The sequence below is a fragment of the Ailuropoda melanoleuca genome, chromosome 2, assembly GCF_002007445.2.
Source record: "Ailuropoda melanoleuca isolate Jingjing chromosome 2, ASM200744v2, whole genome shotgun sequence".
Classification (NCBI taxonomy): domain Eukaryota; kingdom Metazoa; phylum Chordata; class Mammalia; order Carnivora; family Ursidae; genus Ailuropoda; species Ailuropoda melanoleuca.
In genome coordinates this window covers 5845215-5872130 of record NC_048219.1, presented here as the reverse complement: position 1 = coordinate 5872130, position 26916 = coordinate 5845215, and the positions used below count along the sequence as shown (strand labels likewise).

The window sequence follows — 26916 nt, the reverse complement described above, 5'->3', positions numbered from 1 at the left end:
TTGAAATGCTGAAATTCCTATAATTCAATAATCTTTTCCTCAGTAATAGCTTCTATTACAGAAAGTTTCACTTAATAGATAAGGCTGAAAATGACATTGTTTCCAATTTTATATCCTCTATTTTATGTTCATGAAGTAAAACACTACAGAAGTAGACAGAGCCACCAAATCAACAATATAAAATTTTCAGGGTGGGTTTTGTTGAAACTCACTTTATTTAAAAAAAAAACAGTCATGAACAATAAATTACAATCATTTCCCCCTTTTATAAATTCTTCATAAAATATATTTGACAATTTTAAAAGAAAATCTCAAAAGTTGCTTTCATTTTTGAAGTGCTGATGACTTATCTTTTGACCATTTTGTCATGCTGGTGAATTATTTTGTAGCTGCTACAATAGTTTGATTGATAAACATTTTACAATTAAAAACAACAACAACAACAAAGAGGAAAAACAGACCAGCAGAAAGAACTATTCAGTGTGCTATTTATCTGACACTTAACACTTACTTCATCGTAATGACAAAGTATCCCTTAGCACCAAAAATCTACAGGAACCCCGTCTTTCTAAATGACAACTAGTGCAAAATAACATTCTAGGAACTAACTGTACAACCCCTATTTTAACTGGCCACAGCTGCCTATAAGCTTATTTGAAATATTTGGTCTTTTTTTCAATTAAGACAAATTTCATAAAACACTATAAACCATGGCAAGAGACTCTGAGGAATAATTGTTTATTGAGTACCTATTATGGGCAAGGCACTGTGCACAAATTTTTGCTTTTCATTTTTCCTCTAGCAAATATCCAGGAATTTCCAAGTATCATCAACCTTCTTTTATTTCTTACGCCTGGCTGGAAAAGGTCTGTGGCTATATGCCATTTTTAAACTGTCATTTTACCAACTGACCTTTAGTGCTGAGCTCACAGTAGGTACTGAATAAATCACCTCCTGATTGAAAAAACAAAGACAAAGAATTTACTATCATTGCTTGGTATCATTGACTATTTTAGAATACAAGGACTTGAGAAAATTCCAGGAGAAACTTCCTGATCACCTCATACCTTTGCTGCCAATGAAAGAAAGAATTCACTTCACAGGTGAAATCTTTCAAAATAAATGATAATCGCTACCTATTTTAAATGAGGCAAGACCAAAAACTCTGTACTTCGGAAACCATGGCTCCAAGCACATAGATATTTGAAGCGCAAACGAGGCACTGGCATACCATCACCTGAATCATCATGAATCTCTGCTGAAGTGCCATGTTACTGCTGCAACATTATAATACTAACTCAATCCCCTTGGCCAGATTTGTGTTACAGTAATTTGGTGATCCAGAGGGTCAATTATCATGAGGTTCCAGTGTATTTCCACCTCTCATTTCCAAAAATTTCCTCGCATTTATTAGCTCAAAAGTGATGTTCAAAGTATAGAATTTTTTTTATTTTAAAAGGTTTTATTTAAAAAAAAAAATAAAAGGTTTTATCTCAATAAAACCTTTCAGTCCAAGTTTTAAACTTCCACACCAAGTAACGCGTAGTTCAGAAATTTCACATACTCTAATTTTTTGTGCTTTTTCACCTTCTCAAGTTCCCAAACACATTTTAAGTAAGGAAAAAATTATGATAGCAAAATTCCGAAAGTTATGGAAGTTCAAAAAAGCCGAGGAGACACACTGGGTGTCAATTACGCTTTAGTTAAAAAAAAAAAAAAAAACCCAAAAAAAAGAAAACCTCAGTAAAAAAGAGCTGAGACTATGCAAACTATTAACGATTTCAGTATTCTAATACTTTTTTTTTTTTTACTTTGACCAAAAATTCTAGTGCTTTATAAAGACTAACCTAGATACAATGGTCTCAAAGTCTATCTAACCTTAAGGGCTAATATTCTGTTTTAGCAAAACTTTCCTTAGATTTTAATTATTTGCATTTATAGGAAAACAAACTGGAGACAACCATATAGGGTTAAAAATCAAACTAACTTCAATTAGAGTAACAGTCTATTGGTTTTTGACATAGACCATACCAAGTGATTGTATACAATCGATAACTTCAAAGTTTCTACTTGAAAGACATAGTTGATGCCACGATATTTCATCCATTTGCCACACTGTATAGGTATCATCTCCCACTTTAGAAAAAGGTGATCAACATTTAACACAACCATATCACTATCATTACTGTGTTAAATTAGGCAAGAGAAAACAGCATTAGTGCCAAAATGAAAGGAATTCCAGTGATTAAACAAGAGACCGTATCAGGGTAGGCAATGCGAGGGTAGAGCTCATTTGATTTCAACTTTATGCTAAGGCTTAGACAGTCTTGAAATCAAAACTTAATATATCTAGTAGGATAGTTCATATATTGCAAAGTTTTCAGAAACAGAGGAATCCTGTGTTCAGATTTATATCAGATTGCAGATGGTCAAGTGCAGACATGTTCCAGTGCAATGGTTTAATTGGTTAATTGAACGCTTGGTTACCTAAAGGTATGACTGAATCATCAAGGTCCTTGCCAGCCTGCTACCACGTGATTGCATGGCTAATTCAACTCCTGCAGCTATAGGGCACTGGAGAGCTCAAACATACTTCAGCAGCTTTGGATCACTTAATTTTGTTTATGTTTAATCGGGTAATTTTAGACCCTCCAAAAATGATGCCTTAAAAAAAGCTGTATAATGTTACAAAAATAAAAAGTGTAGAATGATTTCATTAGAGGGAGGGACAGGGTAGGAAGATGAGGGAAGGTTCTTTTATTTTTCATCACTGATTTCACCAGCAAATCTCAAAAACCCAAACCTACATCAAATAATTTAAACAGAAGTGGCATTTTCTTCACATGGAATGCAAAATGCACACATTCACATACTTACATATACATAAATATATACATATATGTTTCCTTTACAAAGCTTCAAAGGTTGCATTGCCAGCATGCAAACCTCTTCTTCCATGGAAATTCCTAATACTGACAAGGAATGTCTAAAATACTTAAGAGACTTACTTCCAGAAAACTGGACTTTCTTCTCTTCTTGGCTCTTAGAGAATTTTCCTGTCAAACTTCTACCAATGATCATTTTAAAAAATGTACACCCACATTGGTAATACACATTTAAAACATACTAACAAAATGGCCAGCTTGGACTTAAGAAAAACGAGGAAAAAAAACACCCCACAATAAAATCTAAATCCTTAGAAGGTGGAGCTTAGCTTTTTATATTCTTTTTCAGCCACGTTATGTTGTTGCATCACTGTTAAAACATAAGCAGCATATCATCCAAGATATTTGCAAACAATATATGTGTCACGTTTCCCAGCTGCTATCTTTAAATGCAATTTGTACTAATCTGAGTTCTAGTTCAAAAGCATCTGGACGATCCTGAGGGTTTGCAGCCAGCATTTCCTTAATCAGTTGTTTCATTCGCCCATTCATAGACTTCTTCTTCACAGGAATGAGAAGTTCCATTTTGGGATTTTCCAGAAGCGCCTCTCCAACAGGCACAATCTCAGTTCCTTGTTTTACGTAACTCCCCAAGAGTTCCTTCTTTGTCTCTGTGTCTATGAATGTGATCCTTTCCAGCATTGCCCAGATGATAATACCCAGAGCAAAGATGTCAGCTTTTGCTGTGTAATGTCCCTCCCAGACTTCAGGAGCCATGTAGAAATCTGTTCCACAGGCTGTGGAAAGAAAACACTTGTTTACACTGACAGGTTCTTCTGGATTCTGCCCAGAGGCTGAACAAACTTTACTGAGACCAAAATCAGCCACTTTCAGTGTGGGTTCCAAGTCACTGGTATCCAACCTGCTTTGTGAAATCAGGATGTTATCAGGCTTAAGATCTCGGTGTATGATCTGGTTTTTATGCAAGAAAGCCAGAGCACTGCTCAGCTGAAGCATAAAGCTGGTGTTAGTTTTACGATTGGGTTTCCTGGACAACAGATATTCATTCATATCTCCGCCGTCACAAAAATCCATCACAAACCACAAGTAATAGGCGCTTCTGGGATCAAAGGCAATTTCTCCTTTTAATGAAGTCTCTACAAGCTATGAGAGGGGGAAAAACAGATTACAATCATCTGCACAGTTTATACAATTCAGCTACAGAAAAAGAATAACTGGTTAAGTTGGACTCCCAATTTTAAGTGGAAATCCCATGAATGTTTTATTTGGTCAGTGCTTTCAGATGTGCGTTTTATTTTAAATTCCAGTACTTCAAACTGTCACTTTGCCCCTAATGAATACACACCAAATCTCTAAGTTGAGAGGTAAAAACTTATTTAAAAATAGCTTTAGGGGCGCCTGGCTGGCGCAGTTGGTAGAGCATGGGACTCCTGATCTCAGGGTCATGAATTCAAGTCCCACGTTGGGCACAGAGCTTACTAAATCATAAATAAATAAACAAACAAACAACTAAACAAATAAATGCTTTATTTTGAAAAGTGTCCAACCGGCTATACATTTTCTGCACGTGTTAATGGAGCTGAACTCTACCTACCTAGCGAACGGCTTCATGAAAAAATTGACATTTCAGCAGACCTGGGAGATTGCCAGCTGGGGTATAAACATCAATTAGGAAGTTCTATTCAATTAAACTGCCTGAAATATGTTTCTTATTCATTGGATATACATTATCAACATTATACAAACTGTAAAATTAAGAGAAAAATGGTCAGGAACACTAGTTGTTAAGGAAATAAAGGCTTCCTGTAGTCACTTATGATAAAAATAAAGACTGCCATTATTACTTCATAAACTTCTACAGGCAGAATGCAAATATACTGGCTATCTCTATCACTGTATGGCTTCTAAAAACCAATTTACAAAAAACATATTTACACTTTGATATAAAAATTCAAATCTGAGTTTGTATATAACTTTTTTTAAAAAACATTTTATTTATTCATTTGAGAGAGAGAGAAGGAGCAGGGAGAGTGGAAGAGGGAGAGGGAGAGGCAGACTCCCCACTGAGCAGGGAACCCAATGGAGGGTTCGATCCCAGGACTTGATCCCAGGATCATGATCTGAGCCAAAGGCAGATGCTTAACCAACTGAGCCACCCAGGCGCCCCAGAGTTTGTATATTTCTTTGCTGCAAGCTGAAAACCTAGAATAAGTAGCTATTTTATTTGTTATCATTATCAAATTATAATTCTATTACCTGAAATTCAAGAATATTGATTACTTCACTGAATAAGAGCTACCATTCTAAAATACAGCATACAGTGCTTTGAAAGCATTTGTCCCATGGTGCCTTTTCAGACCCACTGAATAGAAACTCAGTATGGAAGCTGAAGAGTTGTTGAAGAATGAATGAACTGCTAATTTTACATTTAAGTCTACTAGTACTTCCTCTTGTCATTTTGGAGGGCAGAAGCAAAGAACACCTTTTCACACCATCTCCCCCAATGGCAAACAGCTGTAACTGCAACGGTCTGCAGATGTCTCTTGCATGCATTTTCTTTGTTGCATGTGTTTGCCAGTGAGCCAGAAAATGAAAGACTAGAAAGGTACAGATCACACAATTATTTACCAGGTGCACTGTTACTAAATATGCTGAGATTAAAGACCAGTGCCATGACTCTTACTTCATTTCCTCTCTTCTTCTGTCTTTACTCTCAAAAGCAAACTTCCTAAATAGCTTGGAGCAACGCAGAGTCCCAGCATTCAAAGAATGGTTTAGAGTAAGGCCAGATAGTAAATACTTTAGGCTTGACAAGCCACATAAGGTCTCTGTTCCATATTCTTTTTTATTTTCTTTCTTTCTTTTTCTTAAACTCTTTAAAAATGTAGAAACTTTTTAGCATCTGGGCCATATAAAAACTGCCTGAGGGCTATAGTTTGAGGGCTGCTGGTTGAGAGAGCTCAATCCGTTTATTTCCATGTGTAGAGGATGTCATCAGCCATTGGTTCTCTTGCCTAAAGTCCTTCGATGCCTTGGCTCCTTTCAGCACTTCAACAGCTTCCCTGTTCTCTTAGGATACAGTCTAAGGTCTTTAACACGGGCTATGGGATCCTCTGATCCGCTCAGAGGATCCTCTGACCCAGTCTCACCTAAAACAACTCTCCCAGAATAGTACAGTCTTACTATTTTCTTCCAATTCTTAGAATGCTTTGTACTTTTTGCTTCAAGACATTTGTATGTACAGTTCTTTCTGGATGGAAAGTTTTCTCACTCACCTGGCTAACTCCTCTTTATCCTTCAAGTTTCAGTTGAAACAGTTCATAATTCCTGAACCCCAGGTTATGTCAGATTCTCTATCATACGCTCCTATATCATTTTATACCTCTCATTCATGACACTTATTACAAGTTATACAGACTGGGTACTAAGTTCCTATGTTGAGACTATATCCTCTGTTAATTATTTGTTTTACATTTTCTTCTAGGTAAGTTTTTTAGCTATTAGGAACTGACTTAATCATTTAGAACAAGGAAAACATCTAGGAAAACATGGAGAAAAACAAGAATTTGTGTAGGGAATAGAGAAAGCCATGCATCAGACTCTGTGGTCACACTATAGATTTAACTGTTTTTACCAGATGTAAATTTAGAGAAGGCACTTGCTAAGTGTGTTGATCAATGTCTTGTTAACAAAATAAATCCATAGAAAAGACAATTTTAATAGAGCTACCTATTACTGAATACTTCCTATGTGCCAAGTATTATACCTGTATCATCTCTAATTTTGACAACTTCCACAGAAGGTAAAAATGATTATTCCTATTTTACATCTGAAGATACAGATGCTGGAAGAGATGAGTTATTTAGCCAAGATCATATAGCTAGCAAAAGTGATACAAGTCAAACACAGGCTTATCACGCTTTAAAAGATAAAAGGGAGTACTAAATAAAAAGGTGTTTAGACTAAAAAAAAAAAATCATTGAGTCAAGTCTGGAAGTACTTTACATCTCCTTCTTCTTATTTTTTTAAGTAATCTCTACACCCAACATGGGGCTCAAACGTACAACCCCAAGATCAAGAGTCACATGCTCTACTGACTGAGCAGCCAGGTGTCCCAATACTTACATCTTAAAGCCTTGAAAGACGACCAAAATACCTGATTACTATAAAGGTTGCTTGATCTGGACTCAAGGATACCATTAACACTAAGTCATATATTTAAATGTCTTTTTATTTGTAGACCAATTCAATGGCAAAGTTCATCAAGGTTCTATCCACTTTTACGAGGGAGTGTGGTAAGAATGTTTCTAATATTTCCATCAGTGCAACTAACATATGAAGCACTTTTAGAAAAGTAAACAATAAATGGAATAGAGGCTAAATTGTTGTGCTTTATAGTCACTGTCTTAAAAGGTAAAACTTCAGGATATAGCATGCTAAACTGCAATATAAATTAGGTTCTCAAGATTGATATTTGTTGGGGCGCCTGGGTGGCACAGCGGTTAAGCATCTGCCTTCGGCTCAGGGCGTGATCCCGGCGTTATGGGATCGAGCCCCACATCAGGCTCCTCTGCTATGAGCCTGCTTCTTCCTCTCCCACTCCCCCTGCTTGTGTTCCCTCTCTCGCTGGCTGTCTCTATCTCTGTCAAATAAATAAATAAAATCTTTAAAAAAAAAAAAAGATTGATATTTGTTCACCATATAATGAAAACCGCAAGTTTCTAATTACACAGATTAATGTGTTTGTTTTCTTTGTTGTTCCTGGTCCAAAAGCTTTTGTTGTTTTAAAATTGTACTTCTGCACCCTGATGGTAAAATTCTGAATTTAGACATACTCATGGAAAATTGTTTCCTTTTCCAAGAATGACTGGACTTAAGAAATTTTTCTCTGGCCTTTAACTAGCTATGTCTTAAGTATCTTTTCTCTTTAGCAAATATAGGCCTACTAGAGATTTTGATCTATCCCAGAAGCCAGCTAGCCAACCAACCAAGTAAACAAACAAACCAACCTTTTCTGTTTTCCTATGTTAATGCCTTCCCCAAGTCTACAAAAAAAGTAATTTGAAGGCAAGAGTAATTTGGAAGTTAAGGGAACACAAGTTTTAGCAGTCAGATAGTCTCCTACATTCAGTTCCCAATTCTGCCACTTGCTGGATATGAGACTTGGATAAATTCATTATCTATTCTAAGCCTCAGTTTCTTCATTTGTAATGATGATAATAATAGTACTACCCTCACAGGATTGTTCTGAGCAACTGCCTTTAAAACACTTCATGCCACATACTTCATGAAATTTAACTGGAGTTGCATGGTTAAGAAACCACACAACCCTCTGAAACAGCAAAGGCTTATATTCAAATCAGTGATTTATAAAGAAATGCCCAATTACCTATATGGGTGCTGCTACTGACTGCGGAGTTTTTCCTTTTCTTCTGGCTTCAGTTCCAAAAAACTTGATTTCAAATAAGTGAACTCACTAGACTCTTATCTCAATCACTTCTCTAGCTCCTATGTTGCTCCATTCCCATGCAGACTGGCAAGTACTATGGCCTAACAGGTGGCTTATGTTATTTTTAGGTATTTGCATCACAGGTTTAAATAAAACCTTGTTTTAAAGCAAACATCTACTCGGTTCTTGGCAGACCCTTATCTACTGCTAACTATATAAACACCTGCATTTAAAAGTAGAAGTTATCTGACTCTTTTATTCCTCTTCTTGCTGACCAATGCTAAGTTCAAGTTATTTCTATTTCCCATTCAACCACACATACCTGTAAATAAAGGGAAGAATTAGAGCCGTGGGACATTTTTTGCACCATCCCATCTTTTTGCAGGATGCATTCCTCCAAGTGAATCACATTTGGATGTTGGCTCTTGATACTGCTTAGTGCCCAAAACTCACGCAGGGCTAGTTCAACATTTTCAGGTGCATGGCATCGAATTTTCTTCACTGCCACCCGTGCAGAGGTCTTTCTGATGACTGCTTCATATACAACACCGTAACTGCCTCGGCCTACCTCCCGTATTAGATCGTACTTTGGCTGGCTACTCACCATCTTCAAGGTCAAAGTTTCTGGAAAAATCAACAAAGTGCTCTGTTGAAATTAAGTATACTTACTGGCTTGTATACCTTCTTATGTATTATTTAATTATCTGTCTCACTGTTTGCAGTGCCTGAAAGGTATTTGCTATAAGTTGGGCAAATCTAAATATCTGAATAATAACAATAATAACAATAATAATAATAATGATAATGATAATAAAGCAGCTAACACTTTGGTAGTACTTACCATGCATCAGGAACTGTTCCAAGCACTTTGTAATACTAAATTCATTTAATCCTCAAACAATATTATGAAACAGATACTATTATGGTCATTTTATAGATGAGAAAACTAAAGCACGGAGAGTTTAAGCAACATGCCTAAGGTCAAACAGCTACTAATTGGTGGACCTGGGTTTTGAAACCAGGCCATCTGGCTCTGACATTCATAACCATAACCATTACACTATACTGCCTCTTACACAAACTGCTTCAAAATATTACTGTTAAAAATAAACCAAAAAATTCAACATTCTTATTTACTGATCATGAAAAAAGAAACTCCAGCTTCTCCTTAAAGCTCACACACAAAAGTTCATAAAAAATGTCAAAACAAAAACAAAAAACCTCACAAGTTAGAAATACAAACACCTGCCTTGTGCTTAGGGACTGAAAGTGAACCAGATTATATATTGAATTGAGAATGTGGGTTTTTTATAAAAGTAAACAAACTGTGTATGTCCCTATTTTAATTTTATGTTATTTCCTCATTTCTTGCAGAATAAATGAAAATAAAGTCTGTGGAGAAACATGGTCCTCTAAAAATAAAGCAAGCTACTTAGAATATTGATACCTTTCTGGTATTAAATTTAAACAACAGCTATTTAGATGTAGGCCATTTCTGCTACCAAAAACTGTCCTCCATATGAAGGGGCTCTCCGACAGAGTTCTTNAGTTCTTTCGAATTCAACTTGATAAATCATTTAAAGGCAGAAGCAAAGGCCCCTGTGTACACAGAAATGCTCATGAGTTGAATCAAGAAAGTCTAAAGCGTGCCACCCCACTCTCCAAAGAATGTTAAGATTCTAATGAGCTTCAGGAACAAATTCTTATTTGTCGATTGCCACGATGGGCAAGAGATTGTACAATCTTTATGGTGTACAGTGTGGGGGCACAAGAAGCTACTGATTCTTGAGCCTGAAAAATTGGGTACAGCTACTTTAAATCCATAGGAGAGATTTAATAAGGAAAATGAAAGCTTCTGAAATTACTTCTTAGTCCCACTTCCTCTAACTGGAACCCCCCTTCAAATTCCTACTGGATCTCCTAGTGTCTGATATGCTGCCACGGAATCCTTGCCCCAGGTCCACAGTAGACACTTTCCTGCTTTCCGTGGCTCGCCAATTACTCTAAGTGGCTGCTATCTTGCAAGCTGTCCCACACCCACCCACGAAAGAGCGCCCGAGCAAGGGGGAGGGAGGGCGTTTATGAAATCCCTGGATGCGAACCCAGGCGACCGGCGGCACTTCCCGGGCCCTCACGCCCGCGCCGCTAAGCCAGCGCTCGGCGGCCGGCGAGCCAGGCCACACACCTGCCAGGCCGGGGAAGGGCCAGTCCTGGGCAGAGGTGTTGTCCGACGCGGCGGCGCAGCGCCCCGCTCATTGGCCGAGTATCAGGCCCTCCCCCTCCCCGGCGGCGTCCAGACGAAACCCGGAGGGGATCCTCCCGAGGCCCTTCACCGCGAGGAGCCAGTCCTGCGGCTGTCCCAACTCCTCGGGGCTGGTGACTGAGGCCCGGGGCCTGGGGAGGAGGCCACGGGCAGAAGAGGAGGCCGCAGCTGGGGCCGGTGGCCTGAGGGGTGCGGGCCGGAGGCCTGAGGAGCGCGGGGCCTTCCCTAGCATGACTCCGCTGACAGGTCTGTGACAGGCCTCCCGGGGAGGGAGGCGCATGCAAGGCCCTCGGCTCTGCAGCAGGGCCTCCGTGCCAGGCCTAAGGGGCAGATTTACCTCAGGGTAGCCGCCGCCGCTTCTCCCTCTCACGGGCTCTGCAGGCCGCCATTATCGGGCAGCTCGCGCCTCAGCTCGGCGGCCTCCAGTCAGAGACCGGCGCGCGCCCCCGTGGTGCGCGCGGACACACCCCCTTACGCCGCGCGGCCCCGCCCCCCTCCGGCTTTCCGTAGCGCGAGCCGGGACGCCGAGCGCCATCCCTATTGGGCGCGCGCCCCGCGTTCCGCCAGCCTCCTCCCTCTCCCGTGCCTCGCCGGAGCCGGGAGTCGCCGAAGGTGTGCGCGCTCCGGAACGCACCACTAGTGCCCCTCTCCGCAGGGGTGGCCGGGCCCGGGAACTGGGAGGCCGCTGCCCGCCGGAGCTCGGTCACCGTCCAGCCGCAGCGGGCGCGCACGGCCCGCGGCCCCGGGGATGGCCTGCGGCAGCAGGTCCGGGCCTGGGGGTGCGCGCGCCTGGCGTGGCCTCCCCGGTCCCTCCCCGCCCCCCTTCCCACCTACCGAGCTGCGGGCAGGTGTGAGGGGGTCGCTGGGGCGGAACGCCTGGTGCATCTTCTTCGGTTCCGGCCTGGGGTGCCTGCGGGACGCGGAGCTCTTCGGCTGGTCCGCGGGGAGGCGCGGCCCGAGCTGGGAGGCCTGGCGTCCGCCCCGCCGGGAGGGAGGCTGCACCTTTTGTCAGAGTCACTGAGCCATGTTTGCGGACGGTGCAGTTGCCCAGGCGGCGGCGGCGCGGGACTGGGTGCGATCATCTGGGAGGACGCCGTCCCCTGCCCCGCCGGCGCGGTGGTATCTCCCTTAAAGAAGCCGGCACCTCATTGTTCCCCGGCCGCGGCCGCCGGGAGTCGGGGGCACCCTGCCCAGCGCGGGGAGGAAGGGGCGGCGGCGCCCGCACCTGGCCGCTGCCGCCCGCGCAGGCCCTGCCCGGCGGCGGCCCCCGGGGGAGTCGGGATCCAGCCTGCGCCCGGCGACGGCCGGCGGTACAAGGCGGCCGGGGCCGGGATGGACCGCGAAGACAGCCGTTTTCTCTCGGCCCGAATGACAGCGGTCTGTCAGATCCCGGCAGGCAGTCGCCTGACAGCCAGCCCGGGACTGTCAATGACTCAGAGACTCGGTCCAACCCGTTATTCAGTTAGTTACACAGATCAGTAAGCATCCGCCAGAAACGTCCGTCCCTTCTTCACCAATTTATTCTGCTCCTACTGTTTGTCAATAAAGTGGTGGTCCTTCCTCCCAGTGCTGCATTAGGCACGATGTGCAAAGAATCCCTGTCAGTGCTCTCAAGGATCAACCACTTACTCATTTTATTTGCCGTCCTCTATTTATGGACCTTCTGAGAGTCTGGGACTGGGTTAGGTCTTTAAATTAGCTTTTCTAATCCTGACCAAATCCCACAGGGTAGGCTTTATTGCTGACTTTGTTTTCACAGGTGAAGAAACANGGCTTTCCGTAGCGCGAGCCGGGACGCCGAGCGCCATCCCTATTGGGCGCGCGCCCCGCGTTCCGCCAGCCTCCTCCCTCTCCCGTGCCTCGCCGGAGCCGGGAGTCGCCGAAGGTGTGCGCGCTCCGGAACGCACCACTAGTGCCCCTCTCCGCAGGGGTGGCCGGGCCCGGGAACTGGGAGGCCGCTGCCCGCCGGAGCTCGGTCACCGTCCAGCCGCAGCGGGCGCGCACGGCCCGCGGCCCCGGGGATGGCCTGCGGCAGCAGGTCCGGGCCTGGGGGTGCGCGCGCCTGGCGTGGCCTCCCCGGTCCCTCCCCGCCCCCCTTCCCACCTACCGAGCTGCGGGCAGGTGTGAGGGGGTCGCTGGGGCGGAACGCCTGGTGCATCTTCTTCGGTTCCGGCCTGGGGTGCCTGCGGGACGCGGAGCTCTTCGGCTGGTCCGCGGGGAGGCGCGGCCCGAGCTGGGAGGCCTGGCGTCCGCCCCGCCGGGAGGGAGGCTGCACCTTTTGTCAGAGTCACTGAGCCATGTTTGCGGACGGTGCAGTTGCCCAGGCGGCGGCGGCGCGGGACTGGGTGCGATCATCTGGGAGGACGCCGTCCCCTGCCCCGCCGGCGCGGTGGTATCTCCCTTAAAGAAGCCGGCACCTCATTGTTCCCCGGCCGCGGCCGCCGGGAGTCGGGGGCACCCTGCCCAGCGCGGGGAGGAAGGGGCGGCGGCGCCCGCACCTGGCCGCTGCCGCCCGCGCAGGCCCTGCCCGGCGGCGGCCCCCCGGGGAGTCGGGATCCAGCCTGCGCCCGGCGACGGCCGGCGGTACAAGGCGGCCGGGGCCGGGATGGACCGCGAAGACAGCCGTTTTCTCTCGGCCCGAATGACAGCGGTCTGTCAGATCCCGGCAGGCAGTCGCCTGACAGCCAGCCCGGGACTGTCAATGACTCAGAGACTCGGTCCAACCCGTTATTCAGTTAGTTACACAGATCAGTAAGCATCCGCCAGAAACGTCCGTCCCTTCTTCACCAATTTATTCTGCTCCTACTGTTTGTCAATAAAGTGGTGGTCCTTCCTCCCAGTGCTGCATTAGGCACGATGTGCAAAGAATCCCTGTCAGTGCTCTCAAGGATCAACCACTTACTCATTTTATTTGCCGTCCTCTATTTATGGACCTTCTGAGAGTCTGGGACTGGGTTAGGTCTTTAAATTAGCTTTTCTAATCCTGACCAAATCCCACAGGGTAGGCTTTATTGCTGACTTTGTTTTCACAGGTGAAGAAACAGACTTCTGCCTTATTTGACCTAAAGTTGTGTAGTTTGGGGTGTGTGTGTGTGTGTGTGTGTGTGTGTGTGTACCTGCCTTGAATACCCACTCTCCTGGTATGACTCCCCCGCCAAAAACCCAACAACACCCTGCTTTGTAATTTGCTCAGACTTTTGTTCTGAGTGCCATCTACCAGTCTTCAGCTCTCTGTTGGGGATACTGACGCCATCCAAGGCTTAGTTTCTGCCCTTGAAATTAGAGGGAAACTATAGGAGGCCTTAATACCCGTGTGGGTGATTGATCAGAATCGGGCGAGGGGTATCTCTTTTGGTCAGAAGAGCCTTTTCTTTTTGTTTGTCTCAGTCATTAAATATAGGAATCCCTCCTCAAGCTGACTGCAGAACTGAGACTTGAAATCCAGCTCTGTAATCCCCAAAGATAGGCTGACTAAAGATTGTGAGGTGGGTGTTTTCTTTAGGAAAAAGATTACAGAATGGCCCCATAAACATGTTGCTGACACCTTAGAAGGTGTCTCTGTAAGGGAGGGCCTCAAGCTTAAGCTTCATTAGCTCCAGGGTAAATCGGCCCCTGCTTATTATATTTACATCATTGTTTGTTTGCCCGTAGGACTTCTACGAGACTGAGAATTCCTGGGGACAGGAACCTTGTCTATGATTCATCTCTGAAGCCTCCTCTGTTACGGTACCAAAATACACCCGAGGGTAGTATTGTTCTACATTGCTTGTGGGAAAGCAAAATGATGTAACTCATTAAGAAAATTTGGCAACACGTAGCCACTCTACATATATATTTACTATTTCAGCCAGCAATCCTAGGTCAAATCCTAAACTTCTAGGAATCAATCCTAGTGATATAGTGGCAAAAATACAAAAAGCTGTATGCACAAAGTTATTCATTATGGCACTTTTATAGTAAAAGATTGGAAACTGCTCACGTGTCAATAAAGAACTGGCTGGGGGCGCCTGGGTAGCGCAGTCGTTAAGCGTCTGCCTTCGGCTCAGGGCGTGATCTCGGTGTTTTGGGATCGAGTCCCACATCGGGCTCCTCCGCTGGGAGCCTGCTTCTTCCTCTCCCACTCCCCCTGCTGTGTTCCCTCTCTCGCTGGCTGTCTCTCTGTCACATAAATAAAATAAATAAATAAATAAATAAAATAAATAAAATAAAAATAAAAATCTTAAAAAAAGAACTGGCTGAATAAATTATAGAGGATAGAGTGCTATGCAGCCATAAAGAGATATGTGGACGCCTTCTTGCATATATTAATAAACATGCTAATCTGGAGTGATGTCCATCTATATTGTTAAGTGAAATAAGCATAATAGTGTTTATATCACCTAGTGATGGGATGATATAAATGAAAGTTAAACAGTAGAAGAATAAACTCCAGTCTTCTAACAATGGTTTCCTTTGTGGGATGGAGAGGATAGAGGTGTAAATGAGACTTCTGTGAATGTACCTTATATAGTGACTATTTTGGAACCTTGTAAATGTTTTACATATTTATAAAACAAAGTTCAATAAAAATAACAGAACACTCCACAAAAGTTAAAAACAAATGGAAACAAATGAGCCATCTGCATGTCAGATTGGTGGCGTAACTACACAGAGAAAATTTCAATTGGCTTTATAAGTATTTTATAAGTATTGGCTTTATAAATATTTTGACTGTCCCTCCCTAATGGGCTATAGTCTAAGGACAGCTAGAACTGCATACAAATATTAAATTTCACTCATTAGTCTCGTTAGAAGTAATATTGACATTACTGGGGTGCCTGGGTGGTGCAGTTGGTTAAGCATGGGACTCTTGGTTTCAGCTCCAGTGGTGAGATTGAGGCCCACATCTGGCTCCATGCTCAGCGAGGAGTCTGCTTGAGTTTCTCTCTCCCTCTCCCTTTGCCCCTCCTGACTGCGCATGCTCTCTCTCTCAAATAAATAAATAAATAAATAAATCTTAAAAAAATAATATTGACATTGCTATTTTGAAACTATGATAGATATATTTAAAGAGAAGGCAAATAAGTACGTCAATGACGTTAGGCATCAAGATTTTCAACAAATGAGAAAAAAAGCCTAGGGGCACCTGGGTGGCTCAGTTGGTTAAGTGTCTGCCTTTGGCTGAGGTCATGGTCCCACAGTCCTGGGATCAAGCCCCACATCGGCTACCTGCTCAGCAGGGAGCCTGCTTCTTCCTCTCCCCCCTGCTCATGCTCTCACTATCTCTCTCTCTCTCAAATAAATAAATAAAATCTTAAAAAAACAAAAAAACAAGCCTAGCATGGGGCACCTGGGTGGCAAAGTCTGTTAAGCATCCGATTCTTGGTGTCAGCTCAGGTCGTGATCTCAGGGTCTTGAGATCAAACCCGGCATCAGGCTCTGCATTCAGCAAGGAGTCTGGTTAAGACTCTCTCTCCTTCTCCCTCTACCGCCACCCCGGCACTCCCTCTCTCTCAAATAAATGAATAAATAAATAAATCTTTAAAAAATACTAAACAACCCTAGGGTAATTTTATATCTGAGTTAGATAGCAGAATGAAGGATGTATTTTCCTCTTAAAAAATGTGTTTTCTACTTTCTGCTGAAAAGGCCTAGAAACAATCACCAATCCAGTAGTAATGAACACCCCTAATGCACAGAGTTGGTCTCTAAACACCGTTTTCCAGTTGTAAAAAAATAAAAAATTAAGCAAAGAAAATCAAGGCTCCTTTGATAAATGGCTGGTTCCAGATCTGGAACAGGAAAGATGAGGTTGCGTCATCTTGTGCCTGGAAGCCAGGAAGCTATCAAAGACTATTGAAGTCATGTAAAAATGACAGAGGAACCAATAGGAAGGGGCCCTACTGGCCAAAGATGGAACAATTTGAGCATTAAAAGAAAAATAATGACTTCCATTGATCGTAACACATAAAATATATAAGAGCCCATTAATTAATAATGATAAGGAAAACAACACATTTGTTATCAGTGGAGTTTTATAGGGAATCAACTAATTACNTGTTGCCTTAAAAAGAAAAAAAAAAAAAAAAAAAAAGAGTCTAAGCCTAATCAAGCCAAGATCTAATTACCAGTGTACCAGAAATCAGGGGGATAGACAAACACCATGATCAGCCAAATTCAAAATGTGCGACATCCTACAGGACGAGTGACCTGGTTTTTGCAACAAATTCATGGCATGAAATTACAAAAGGAAGATAGAATGTTAAAGTATAAAACTCAAGACACGCGTCAAATGCAATAACCTTATTTGGATCCTGATTCAAGTGCGCCAACTGTCAAAAGATGCGTGGTTCAATCAGGGACATTTGAATGTGGACTGACAGATTAAGGAATTATTATTCTTTTTTGTTAGATGCGATAATGACATAGTGCCTGTGAAAATAAAAGCCTTTTTCAATTAGAATGGCACATTGATGAGTTATGGATAAAATGTAATGAGGTCTGGGCAGTGCTTTACTATTCTGCAAGCAGTATAGCAGACAAAAAGAGGGAGGAAGATTGGCCAAATGTCGATAGTTGTTGAAGCCTGGTGCTGGGTACATTGGGGTTCATTATACTATTCTATTTATGTATATGTCGGAATATACAAGTTACACATACAAGTTGATGATAACAAGTAGACAAGTATGCTCGAAAAATGAAATGTGAGGGATAGGTGGAACTTGGATGTAGCGATCCTGCCCCCTTGTGGTAGGTTCCATTAGTACAGCTACCGCCCCAGCCCTAAAAGGCCGGTCTGAATTTCCAGAGCTGTCAAAATTTGGGTTATAAATCTCACGGGAACGCTAGGAAATGGGTGGTGGGGGTGGTGGGGTGGTGTGGTGGTGGGGGGGTGGTATGCCATTTTAAAGCTGGGGAAAGGGAGATTCAGAGGAACTCAGTAAGTTCAGTTTCTAGTAAGTCACTGCGTAGAGCGAAAACTCCAGGTTCCAAGCCCCATAAATTGCTGTGTCTCCAGACTTTCCTTTTCCTATCTGAACAAAGGGGTCCCATGAGAAGAGGCAAGTGGAGATGCCCCTAATTAGAATAGGTCTACAGGAAGCAGATCATTGGGCAGCAATTTTGCCTATAAACTACAGATAAGTATAAATAAGTACTATAAATGTAAATAAAAGTAGGAAATATTCATAGAACCCCCCCGTGCCAGCACTGTGCAAAGTGCTGTTTATATGTGATCTCACTTACTCTGCATATTATCCTGTGAGGAATGCACTGTTATTACTCCCCTTTTACAACCGAGGAAACGGAGTTTCTAAGAGGACAAAGTCAAATAGCTGGGAAGCATCTGAATTGGGACTTGAACCCGGGTCTGACTACAGCACTCATGTATTTTTTACTTAATTTTTTTTTGAGATACGGTTTACATACAGTGAATTGCTCACATCTTAAGAATATAATGCTTGTGTTTTTAACTCCCGATAACTATTGTATCCTGCTTGTCTCACTTTTAGCATGAATACAAATATTAATATTTTCGTGGATAGTTTTTTAAATTTTTTTCTACATAGTAATGGGAGCTATGGAAGAGAAGAAAATGGTCATGAAAGCAAGGGTGCATGGGGAAGGTCAAAGTTCATAGTTCTGCCTAGAACCAACCATCCCCCTGATGTTTTTTTTTCCATGTAGGAAGGGGTGGCTCCTATTTTTATTTCCTCTCTTCTTTTAGGAGACTCTCCACCATGCCCTCTCAGCCAGTTAAACATATAATTAAGTCAGTGGACCTCAAATGGGGCCGTTCGCCTTTCAGGGTGCATTTGGCAATGTCTGGAGGCGTTTTCGGTTATCACACCGGGAGGGTAGGTGCTGCTGGTGTCCGCTAGGTGGAGACTGAGGGTGCTGCTCCACGGCCTGGGACAGTCCCCCACCATAAAGAGTTATCCTGCGTCAAATGTCAATAGTGTGGAGACTGAGAAGCCGTGATCTAAATGACAGCAGTAGACTCCCTGTGCAAACATAGCTTCAGGGCAGGTCTCTTAATCTCCTTTCCCCCCAGATCACTGGCCCTAAATTCCTCCTCTGTGGAAATTCTGGAGGCATCACTGATGTTTCATCAGAGACCTAGTACTCCCTGAAGTCATCGCATCCTGGGCCCGCCACAAGGTGTTATCAACATGCTGCCAAATTGTTAAGGATGAGTAACCAGGTGTACCAGTGACTGTTTGGGGGAGCAGTTCCTATCTTGCCATAGCAGGGAGGATTCCCATCCATGCTCTCTCCCCTCTCCTTCCAGCCCCAGCTCTGCAGGGGGAGGCTGATGGAGAAACTCCTTTAAGGAGAACACCAGCTCTGGTACTGCCATGCTGTGTGACCTTGAATATGTCTCCCCATTCCGTGCCTCATATGCATATGCATAACGAGGGGTCTGACCAGCTCATCTCTACAGATCCTTCCAGCTCTGCCACTCCGATTCTTCAGTCCTACACCTCCACTCTGCTTGTACCAAGAAGATTGAAATGTTTATTTCTTTTTTTTTTTTTTAAAGATTTTATTTATTTGACAGAGATAGAGACAGCCAGCGAGAGAGGGAACACAAGCAGGGGGAGTGGGAGAGGAAGAAGCAGGCTCATAGCCGAAGAGCCTGATGTGGGGCTCGATCCCATAACGCCGAGATCACGCCCTGAGCCGAAGGCAGACGCTTAACCGCTGTGCCACCCAGGCGCCCCTGAAATGTTTATTTCTGATCCAGCACCCAAACAGGGGATTTAGGGGCCCAAGAAAGTCCTGTGCCAGTCCCAGCTTTAGCTGTTGTGTCTTTGGATGGGTTCTAGCTGTCTCCTCAGTGAGGACTGAGAACAGCTGGAGTACCGGTAATTAAAACCAAGCTCCACATCCCCGGCCCTTGGTGCCAAGAGCTGCTGCTAGGGGGTGTCCCCATCTGATAGCCATGATGGTTGAGGAGTTGAGAGCTGTAAGACAAGGTCCCCAAAGCATCTCAAACTGAGGATTCATGAAGCTCCTCATACTAAGATGTTAGAGCTTTGGCTGCCTTTGACCCTTCTGGATGCTGTGTGTTACAAGTGCAGAAGCCCAATTCAAACTGGCTTAAAGGGAATGGTTGGCATGTGTGTCTGAGAACAAATGAGATGGGAGTTCTGGTTTCAGGAAAGGTTTGATCCAGCAGCTCACATATCACCTAAAGACTCAGCCTCCTCTGTTCTGCCTTCCACTTTGCTGACTACATCTTAAAGCTGGCCTCTCTGATGGACCCAGGTGGTAGGCGTAGGCAGCAGTCCTGGGGATTCAGCCTCAGAAGTATGCCCCTACAGGAATGAGAAAGTCAGTTACTCCATTCCTCAGACAGTCCTGGGGTTGAGCCTTTGGACCTGATTGGCTCATTAAGGATGATGGCCTTCCTTGACCAAGGTCTGTGTCCTGGAGGACAGGGCTAACTGACTGGTGGGGGCAGCTAGCAAATGTCACCACATGTACCCCTCCTGTAGAGTCACTCGTGCCTGGCACATGGGGAGCACTTTTTTCATTCGTGAAGCCAACAGCTATTTAGTGAGTACCTGCTAGGTGAAAGAAATTATGCTAAATGCCGATGGAAAGGCAGTGGACGAGAGGACAAGGTCCCTGCTCTCATAGTCTAGCAGGGGTGACAGACACCTAAACAGCTGAAGACAGTACAAGGTGATTAGTGCCAGGGGAGGGGGCCCTATGTTGTTTTACATGAAAGAGGATAGGCGCTTTTGACAGGAGGTGGCATTTAAATTGAGACTTGAGGGCCAAAGTGAGATACTTAGACACTCCTTCAAACTGACATTCTTTGAATGTTTGTTCTATGGTCATTTAGAGCAGGGGCTGAGTGCGGTTTGGGGAGAAGGCAGAACTGTACTTAGCTTCCCGATGGTACTGAGCAACTGGGTGCTGGACGAACCTGCAAGGGCATATAACAAAACAAAAAAGCCTGCTACTCAGTGTAGCACCGGATGTTACCTGGGCTCGCCCCTGACCGCCCACCCAAAGTCTTACCCATGTTTTCCTTCCAATGGCATACAGAACTGTCAAGGCACTGTGCCAGGCGCTGGCAAGACGTGCCCAGGGGCTGCTCTCATGGAGCTCACCTTCCTCTTTACTTCCAGAAATGATCGTGCAATGAGACACAGGAATGCAGTTGTGGAAAGTGCTGCCAACAAGCTCTAGGGGCCCAAGGCTTGTTAGTAGGCAGGGAGTGGAAGTAGGATGGTGGTTTGGGTCGTGGAAGGCCTCTCTGAACGTGTGACGTTTATGCTAACAAATGACTGATGAGAAGCAATTAGCCGAGTGAGCAGTGGAGGGAAGGTACGCGCCGGGGCTCTTCCAAGCCCTGAGTTGGAAGTTTAAGCCAGGAGTTAGGGCAAGAGTCAAAGGAAGGAAGCTCACCATAGCAGCTACAGACAGAAGCCTGTCTCTGGCCCAGCTTCATCAGTAACAAAGCTCAGGTCTTCAGCACGTCACCTGTCTGATTCCCGTTCCTATTTCTCAGTAGGGCCCGACGCCTGTGGAAGGGGGCAGAGGATGAGCCTTAAAAGGCCAACACAAGGCCAGGGCCAGATCTTGCGGGATCTTGTAGACCCTGTTATGGATTTTGAGGTATAAGTAAAGGGTCATCGAAGCTGTTTTTTGAATTGTGGTGAAATATATATAAGATAATGTTGACCATTTCTAAGGGCACAGTTCAGTGGCATAAGGCCCCTCGCACTGAGTCGCAACCATCACCACCATCCATTTCCAGACCTTTCTCATCTTCCCAAACTGAGACTCTGTCCCCGTGAAACACCAGCTCCCCACCCCCTCTTTTCCTCAGCCTCCGGCAACTGCCAGTCTACTTGCCGTCTCTGAACTTGACTACGCCAGGAACCTCACAGAAGCACGGTATGGTATCCGATAGTATTTGTCCTTTTGTGTCTATCTTTCACTTAGGACGATGCCTCCAATTCAGGTCGCATGCCTCAGCATTTCTTCATTCTAAGGCTGAATCATCTTCCATTGTCTGTATACACCACATTTTGTTTATCCATTCATCTTTCCATCACCAAAGGGGTTTAAGTAGAGATTTTAAACCAGATCAGATTTCCAGTTTAAAACATCCATTTGCGGGGGTGGGGTGCCTGGCTGGTTCAGTCTGTGGAGCGTGGGACTCTTGATCTCGGGGTTGTGAGTTCAAGCCCCACGCTGGCTGTGGAGCCTGCTTAAAAAAAAAAAAAAATTTTTTTTTTTTAAATAAAAGGTCACTTAGCTGGTAGGTGAAGGTTGGCCCAAGGGTGGCAAGAGCTGCAAAGGTCTAGGCCAGAGGTGATGGTGGTGGCGTGGCCTAGACTGTGACCAGGAAAGAGGGGAGAAGTAGATCTAAGGGCAGGTCGGAGATTGCACAGGATCTGCGCTTTGGAACTTTGCCATGGGAAGGAGGAACCATCAAGGGATGGCGGGCTGACCTCAGTCTTCCTGAAGGACCCAGATCTGAGGGAGTCCACTGAGCTGCAGATGAGGGTATCCTGTCTTCACAGCTCCGTGATTCCTTCTCACCAGCTCTGCCTTCTGAGGAACGCAGACTGAGCCACTGAGAATCTTCCTTAAAAATTTGCTTTCCCTGCGGCCTTCTGACAGAGGGATGGCACACACATTCTGATTTCCTTGACTGTTCCATTATCTTTGTAAATTCCTAGATTGATAGCTGCTTTAATGATTGACTCTGACTCTGCTGCTTGGTTATTGTTAATCCATCGATGAAAGATGAATCCCCGGGGCACCTGGGGTGGCTCAGTCAGTTAAGGGTCCTATTCTTCAGCTCAGCTTAGGTCCTGATCTCAGGGTCTGAGTTCAAGCCCCTAAAAAAAAAAAAAAGATGAATCCCCCGAATCCCTTTCTAGTATGTTGTGAGAAGTTGGGGTTCTGACATTGTAAAGCCCAGCGCCAAACTCAGGACCAAGAGAGATCCTGTCTTGTGAGTCCTTCCTGTGAGTCCTTCTCACCAGTCAGATTTGTCATGAAGACACCCTTCTGTGTTATATGCTGAGAATTCTAGCTAAAATTCTAGGTGATTCAAACTGAGAAGGCGGGTGATGGAGCTAGACCCTGCCGACGCTGGGTGCCTTGCTCTTCCCACTCCTGGGGGAGCCATGCAACTTCCAGGGAAGCAATCTGTCCACATATACTAAACACCCTTTCAAAAATCAATACCACTTCTGAAAGTCTAGGAAAATGTGGTGTTCCCTGTAGCACTGAGAACAGTGAGAAACGACAAGCAAAATATGTGTCCAATAATATATCGATAGGATGGAATATTCTGCAGCCATTAGAAAATCGGCATTCTCAAAAGAGTGGACCCTCTTTTTAAACAGGTGAAACAAATCTATGTGGAAGTGGGGTGGTTATTGGTGGGGAAGGTGAAGGAATCTTCGGGGGGATGGAAGTGTTCTGGATCTTCATCTGGGTGAATATACGTGTAAAAATTCATTGAACTCCACACTTCCTATTTGTGTTCCCTACTGTACGCGATGATACCTCCATGTAAAAGCATGAATTCTTTTTTTTTTAAAGATTTTATTTATTTGAGAGACAAAGAGGGCAAGAGAGTGGCAGAGGCAGAGGGAGAAGCAGACTCCCCGCCGAGCGGGGAGCCCGACGTGGGACTTGATCCCAGGACCCTGAGATCATGACCTGAACTGAAGTCAGACGCTTAACCGACTGAGCCACCCAGGTGCCCCAAAAGAGTGAATTCTGAAGGCAATGTAGGCTGCTAGAATGTAAGCTCCTGGAGAGAAGGGGTTTGTCTGCTCCTGCTGGTTGCCGTGTGCCCAGAGCTCAGAATACTGCACAGCACAGAGCAGGCCCTCAGTAAAATCCTACTGAATGACTGTAGTAAATGTTTAGAATAAAATGTTAAATGGAAAACAAGTCCCAGGGCACCTGGTTGGCTCAGTCGGTTAAACATTTGTCTTCGGCTCAGGTCATGATCTTGGGGGGTCCTGGGATCGAGCCCCACATCTGGCTCCCTGCTCGGCGGGGCGCCTACTTCCCCCTCTCCCTCTGCCCCTATCCCTGCTTGTGTGTGCTCTCTCGCTAATAAAGAAATAAAGTCTTTAAAAAAAAAAAGAAAGAAGAAAAACAAGTCCCAAGGTTGCAAAACTTTTCGGTACACTGTAATTATAGTGTTGTAAGAACGACAGACAGGAAGATAATTGCAAGGAAATGCAGTGAAGTGCTGTTGGTGGTTGTGTTGGACGGCGGGATATGGGAGATGATTTTTTTAAAGTTTCCTTGATTGATGTCTCTTTTCCCTTCTGTCCGTTATTCTGCGTGGAGCGTCGTTTGGAAACAGCAAATGATGGAGCGCTAACACTGATTGAGCGCTTATTCTGTGCCAGGCTTTTATGCTTCGAGAAACGTACACTTCACATTCATTAACTCAGTTAATTTTTACAACAGCCCTATGAAGTAGGTATTATTTATCCCTATTTCACAGATGGGGAAACTGAGGCACAGCGCAGTTCAAGAACCTTACCAAAGCTACACAGCCCTAAGTGGCAGACCCAGGAGAGGGAGGCCCAGCAGCGGTCTGGCTCCAGCGGTTAAGCCACCACGATGTCACACTGCCCCTGGAAAGCTAATGTCAAAGGCCCAGATCTGAGACTTCTGTGACTATGAGCCCCAGGACGAACGGGCCTCTTTGCTCTCCTCTCCCCGTGATTGAGCCCGTCTCTCCCAAATGGTCAAAACACCTCAAAGGAGAGAAGAGGTGAGCACAAGCCAGAGAACCAGAAGCAAGAAGAGGTGAGCAGGGGGGGTGAGCAGAGCCGAGTTTTCCCAGGGCGGGAGCAGATGTTCCCGTCACCTGACTCCCCGTGCCAGAAGCCCGGGGAGGTCCCCTCTGGCAGGCTGGCCCTGCCCCTTGGGGGCTGTCTTGAGGCCTGGGCCAACAGGCCTGGTCCTGCAGTCCACCAGCAAGGTGGCTTCCTGGAAGCTCGTTGCCCCCCCTCCCCTGTACCAGTCAGCTCTGCTCCTGGAAGGGAAGGGAACTGGGCCACATGCTTCCTGGCACCTGAGCGGGAACCTGTCTTTGGCTCCACGGCCCACAAGAGCTGCTGCTGGCAGACACCTTTGAGCGCCTGCCCAGCCGCTCCCCTGCTGTGTGGCCTGGGGCAAGTTACTTGACCTCTCCCCAGCCTCAGTGTCTCTGTATAGGAACTGGAGGGACTGAAGGACCTGAAGGGATTGAACGCAACACTTTGGGTGACGTGTTTGGCAGCATGGCATTCAAATCAGGGCGGCTGTTGTTATTACTGTTATTATCCTGCCACCCTCCTCCTCAGGGTCATGGAGGGCTCGGAGAGATGGGCTGAAAGGCACTCAGACATCTTGGCTGCCAGGAGGGAATGCCTCTCTAATCAGCACAAACGTCAGACTCCAGTTATTAATACCCTGCCGGCCCCACCAGCTCTTGGATTTAGCATTCCAAAGAGGGGGTACAGAGGTGGGGAGGGTGGATCTGGGGAACAGGTGGCTGAGGGCTGGAGAAGGAGCCCTCTCTCTGTGGGAACAACCCTTCCCAGTCTCACAGGCAGACTTGGCCCGTCCTCCAGACACCCTCCACCTGTGGTCTAGGGTCTGGGAAGGTGTGAAATTCCTGCCTAAGGCTGAGCTCCGGGCAGTCAGACTCTCAGTCCCCTAAGGGCACAGCACTGTCCTTCCAGGAATCTAATGTCTCAGGGAGCAGGGCCCCCCAATCAGGACCCCACAAGAGACAGACCAAACTCATGGAATTGTGGAATGGTGACGGTGGTTGGGGCCAAGGGTGCCCCTGATCTCCCCTACTGGTTTAGAGCTCAGCCTCTCAGACAGAGCTGGGGGAAATCTATATCCTCAGCTTTCCCTGGGAATAATAGTAATTTTTAACCCTTTCACGTCATAGAAACATTTTCTCTTAGCTGTTGAAAGAACAAATGAAATGATTCATGTCATCACAGGGCTTAGTGCGCAGTAAGTGTCCAGCAAAGGGCGGATATCGGGAGCCCAGTCCCTTCATCTTATACGTGACTTCTCGTTCCTTCCTGAGTGAGCGGTGGCAGACCTCAAGGAACAAACATCTTTCAGGAATTTCCCGTTCCCCCGCCTCAGCTAACAATTATATCAATGAAGCCTTCTTTGTCTTCTTATACTGATTTTTGAAAAATGAATAACCTTTTTTTAGAGCACTTTAATGTTCACAGCAAAATCGAGCAGAAGGTACAGACAGTCTCTGTACACTCTCTGTATAGAGCGTCCCAGCATCCCCCACCATCAGCGTGACGCACCAGTGTGGTACATTTGTCATGATCAATGAGCCGGCATTGACACGTCATTATTACCCAGAGTCCAAAGCTTATGTTAGAGTTCACTCTTGCTGTATATGAGTTTTGACAAATGTATATAACATGTATCTTACTGTTACAGTATCATATAGAATATTTTCACTGTCCTAAAAATTCCGTGTACTTCACCTACTAATCTCTCCCTCTCCCCAAACCCCAGATAACCACTAAACTTTTTACTGTCTCCATACTGCCTTTTTCAGAATGTCATATGGTTGGAATCCTACAATAAATAGCGTTTAGAGATTGGCTCTTTGACTTAGTAATACGCCTTTAAGTTTTTTCCATGTCTTCATGCGGCTTGATAGCTCGCTCACTCTCGCTCACTTTTTGTGCTGGATACTATTCCACTGGACGGCTGTACCATGGTTTACTTACCCATTCACTTACTGAAGGACATCTTGGTTGCTTCCAAGTTTTGGCAATTATGAGTAAAGCTACTCTAACCATCGACACGCAGGCTTTTGTGTAGACATTAGTTTTTAACTCATTTGGGTAAGTACCAAAGAGCGTGATTGCTGTATCTGGTGGTAAGAGTATGTGTAGTTTGTAAGAAATTCCCAGACTGTATTCCCAAGTGGCTGTGCCATTTTACCGTCCCAGCAGAATGAATGGAAGTTCCCATTGCTCTTCACCCTTGCCGGCATCTGGTGTTGTCAGTGTTTTGAATTTGGGTCATTCTGACGGTGTGTGTCGTGGTATCTCATTTTTGTTTTAATTTGCGAGTCCCCGATGGCATATAATGTTGAGCATCTTTTCACATGCTTATTTGCCATTCGGATAACTTTGCCGAGCTCTTCAGATCTTTTGTCCATGTTTTAATTGAGTTGCTCATTTTCTTGTTGTTGGCTTTTATAAGTCCTTTGTAGATGTTGGATCACAGTTCTTTATCAAATATGCCTTTTGCAAATATTTCCTCCCACCTGTGAC

At 45.0% G+C, this 26916-nt stretch overlaps 3 protein-coding genes across 4 annotated transcripts; 2 read left to right on the top strand and 1 right to left on the bottom strand.

The window, feature by feature from the left end:
• On the bottom strand, positions 1-11581 carry PDIK1L (PDLIM1 interacting kinase 1 like). Of its 2 annotated transcripts, none has more exons than XM_034647087.1 (3): positions 11453-11581; positions 8678-8979; positions 1-4049 (listed from the first exon to the last, which is right to left on the bottom strand). In XM_034647087.1, the coding sequence occupies exons 2-3, from the start codon at positions 8960-8962 to the stop codon at positions 3309-3311; spliced, it is 1026 nt and encodes a 341-aa protein (XP_034502978.1). In that variant the 5' UTR covers positions 8963-8979; positions 11453-11581; the 3' UTR covers positions 1-3308. The 2 variants fall into 2 exon arrangements, with proteins under 2 accessions (XP_034502978.1, XP_034502975.1); XM_034647084.1 differs by lacking the exon at positions 11453-11581 and adding an exon at positions 10956-11384.
• LOC117796650 (translation initiation factor IF-2-like) lies at positions 10450-14273 on the top strand. The gene is made up of 4 exons (XM_034645053.1): positions 10450-10864; positions 11000-11043; positions 11129-12377; positions 13651-14273. The coding sequence occupies exons 1-3, from the start codon at positions 10450-10452 to the stop codon at positions 12098-12100; spliced, it is 1431 nt and encodes a 476-aa protein (XP_034500944.1). The 3' UTR covers positions 12101-12377; positions 13651-14273.
• On the top strand, positions 12202-26916 carry LOC117796649 (putative hydro-lyase KRH_21160). The gene is made up of 4 exons (XM_034645051.1): positions 12202-12222; positions 12402-13369; positions 14270-14344; positions 24102-26916. Exons 1-4 carry the CDS (start codon positions 12202-12204, stop codon positions 24112-24114), a joined length of 1077 nt encoding a protein of 358 aa, XP_034500942.1. The 3' UTR covers positions 24115-26916.

What these genes read in the sequence shown, in the direction of transcription:
- LOC117796649 (XM_034645051.1), top strand. Translation starts at nt 12,202, where the DNA reads ATGTGCAAAGAATCCCTGTCA. An exon ending in TGTGCAAAGAATCCCTGTCA is followed by an intron (nt 12,223 to 12,401) that starts GTGCTCTCAAGG and finishes GGCTTTCCGTAG; the next exon opens with CGCGAGCCGGGACGCCGAGC. An exon ending in TCAGTTAGTTACACAGATCA is followed by an intron (nt 13,370 to 14,269) that starts GTAAGCATCCGC and finishes GTTTGCCCGTAG; the next exon opens with GACTTCTACGAGACTGAGAA.
- LOC117796650 (XM_034645053.1), top strand. Translation starts at nt 10,450, where the DNA reads ATGCGAACCCAGGCGACCGGCGGCACTTCCCGGGCCCTCACGCCCGCG. An exon ending in TAGCATGACTCCGCTGACAG is followed by an intron (nt 10,865 to 10,999) that starts GTCTGTGACAGG and finishes CGGGCTCTGCAG; the next exon opens with GCCGCCATTATCGGGCAGCT. An exon ending in CCTCAGCTCGGCGGCCTCCA is followed by an intron (nt 11,044 to 11,128) that starts GTCAGAGACCGG and finishes GGCTTTCCGTAG; the next exon opens with CGCGAGCCGGGACGCCGAGC.
- PDIK1L (XM_034647087.1), bottom strand. Translation starts at nt 8,962, where the DNA reads ATGGTGAGTAGCCAGCCAAAGTACGATCTAATACGGGAGGTAGGCCGA. An exon ending in ATTCTTCCCTTTATTTACAG is followed by an intron (nt 4,050 to 8,677) that starts GTATGTGTGGTT and finishes CCCCTCTCATAG; the next exon opens with CTTGTAGAGACTTCATTAAA.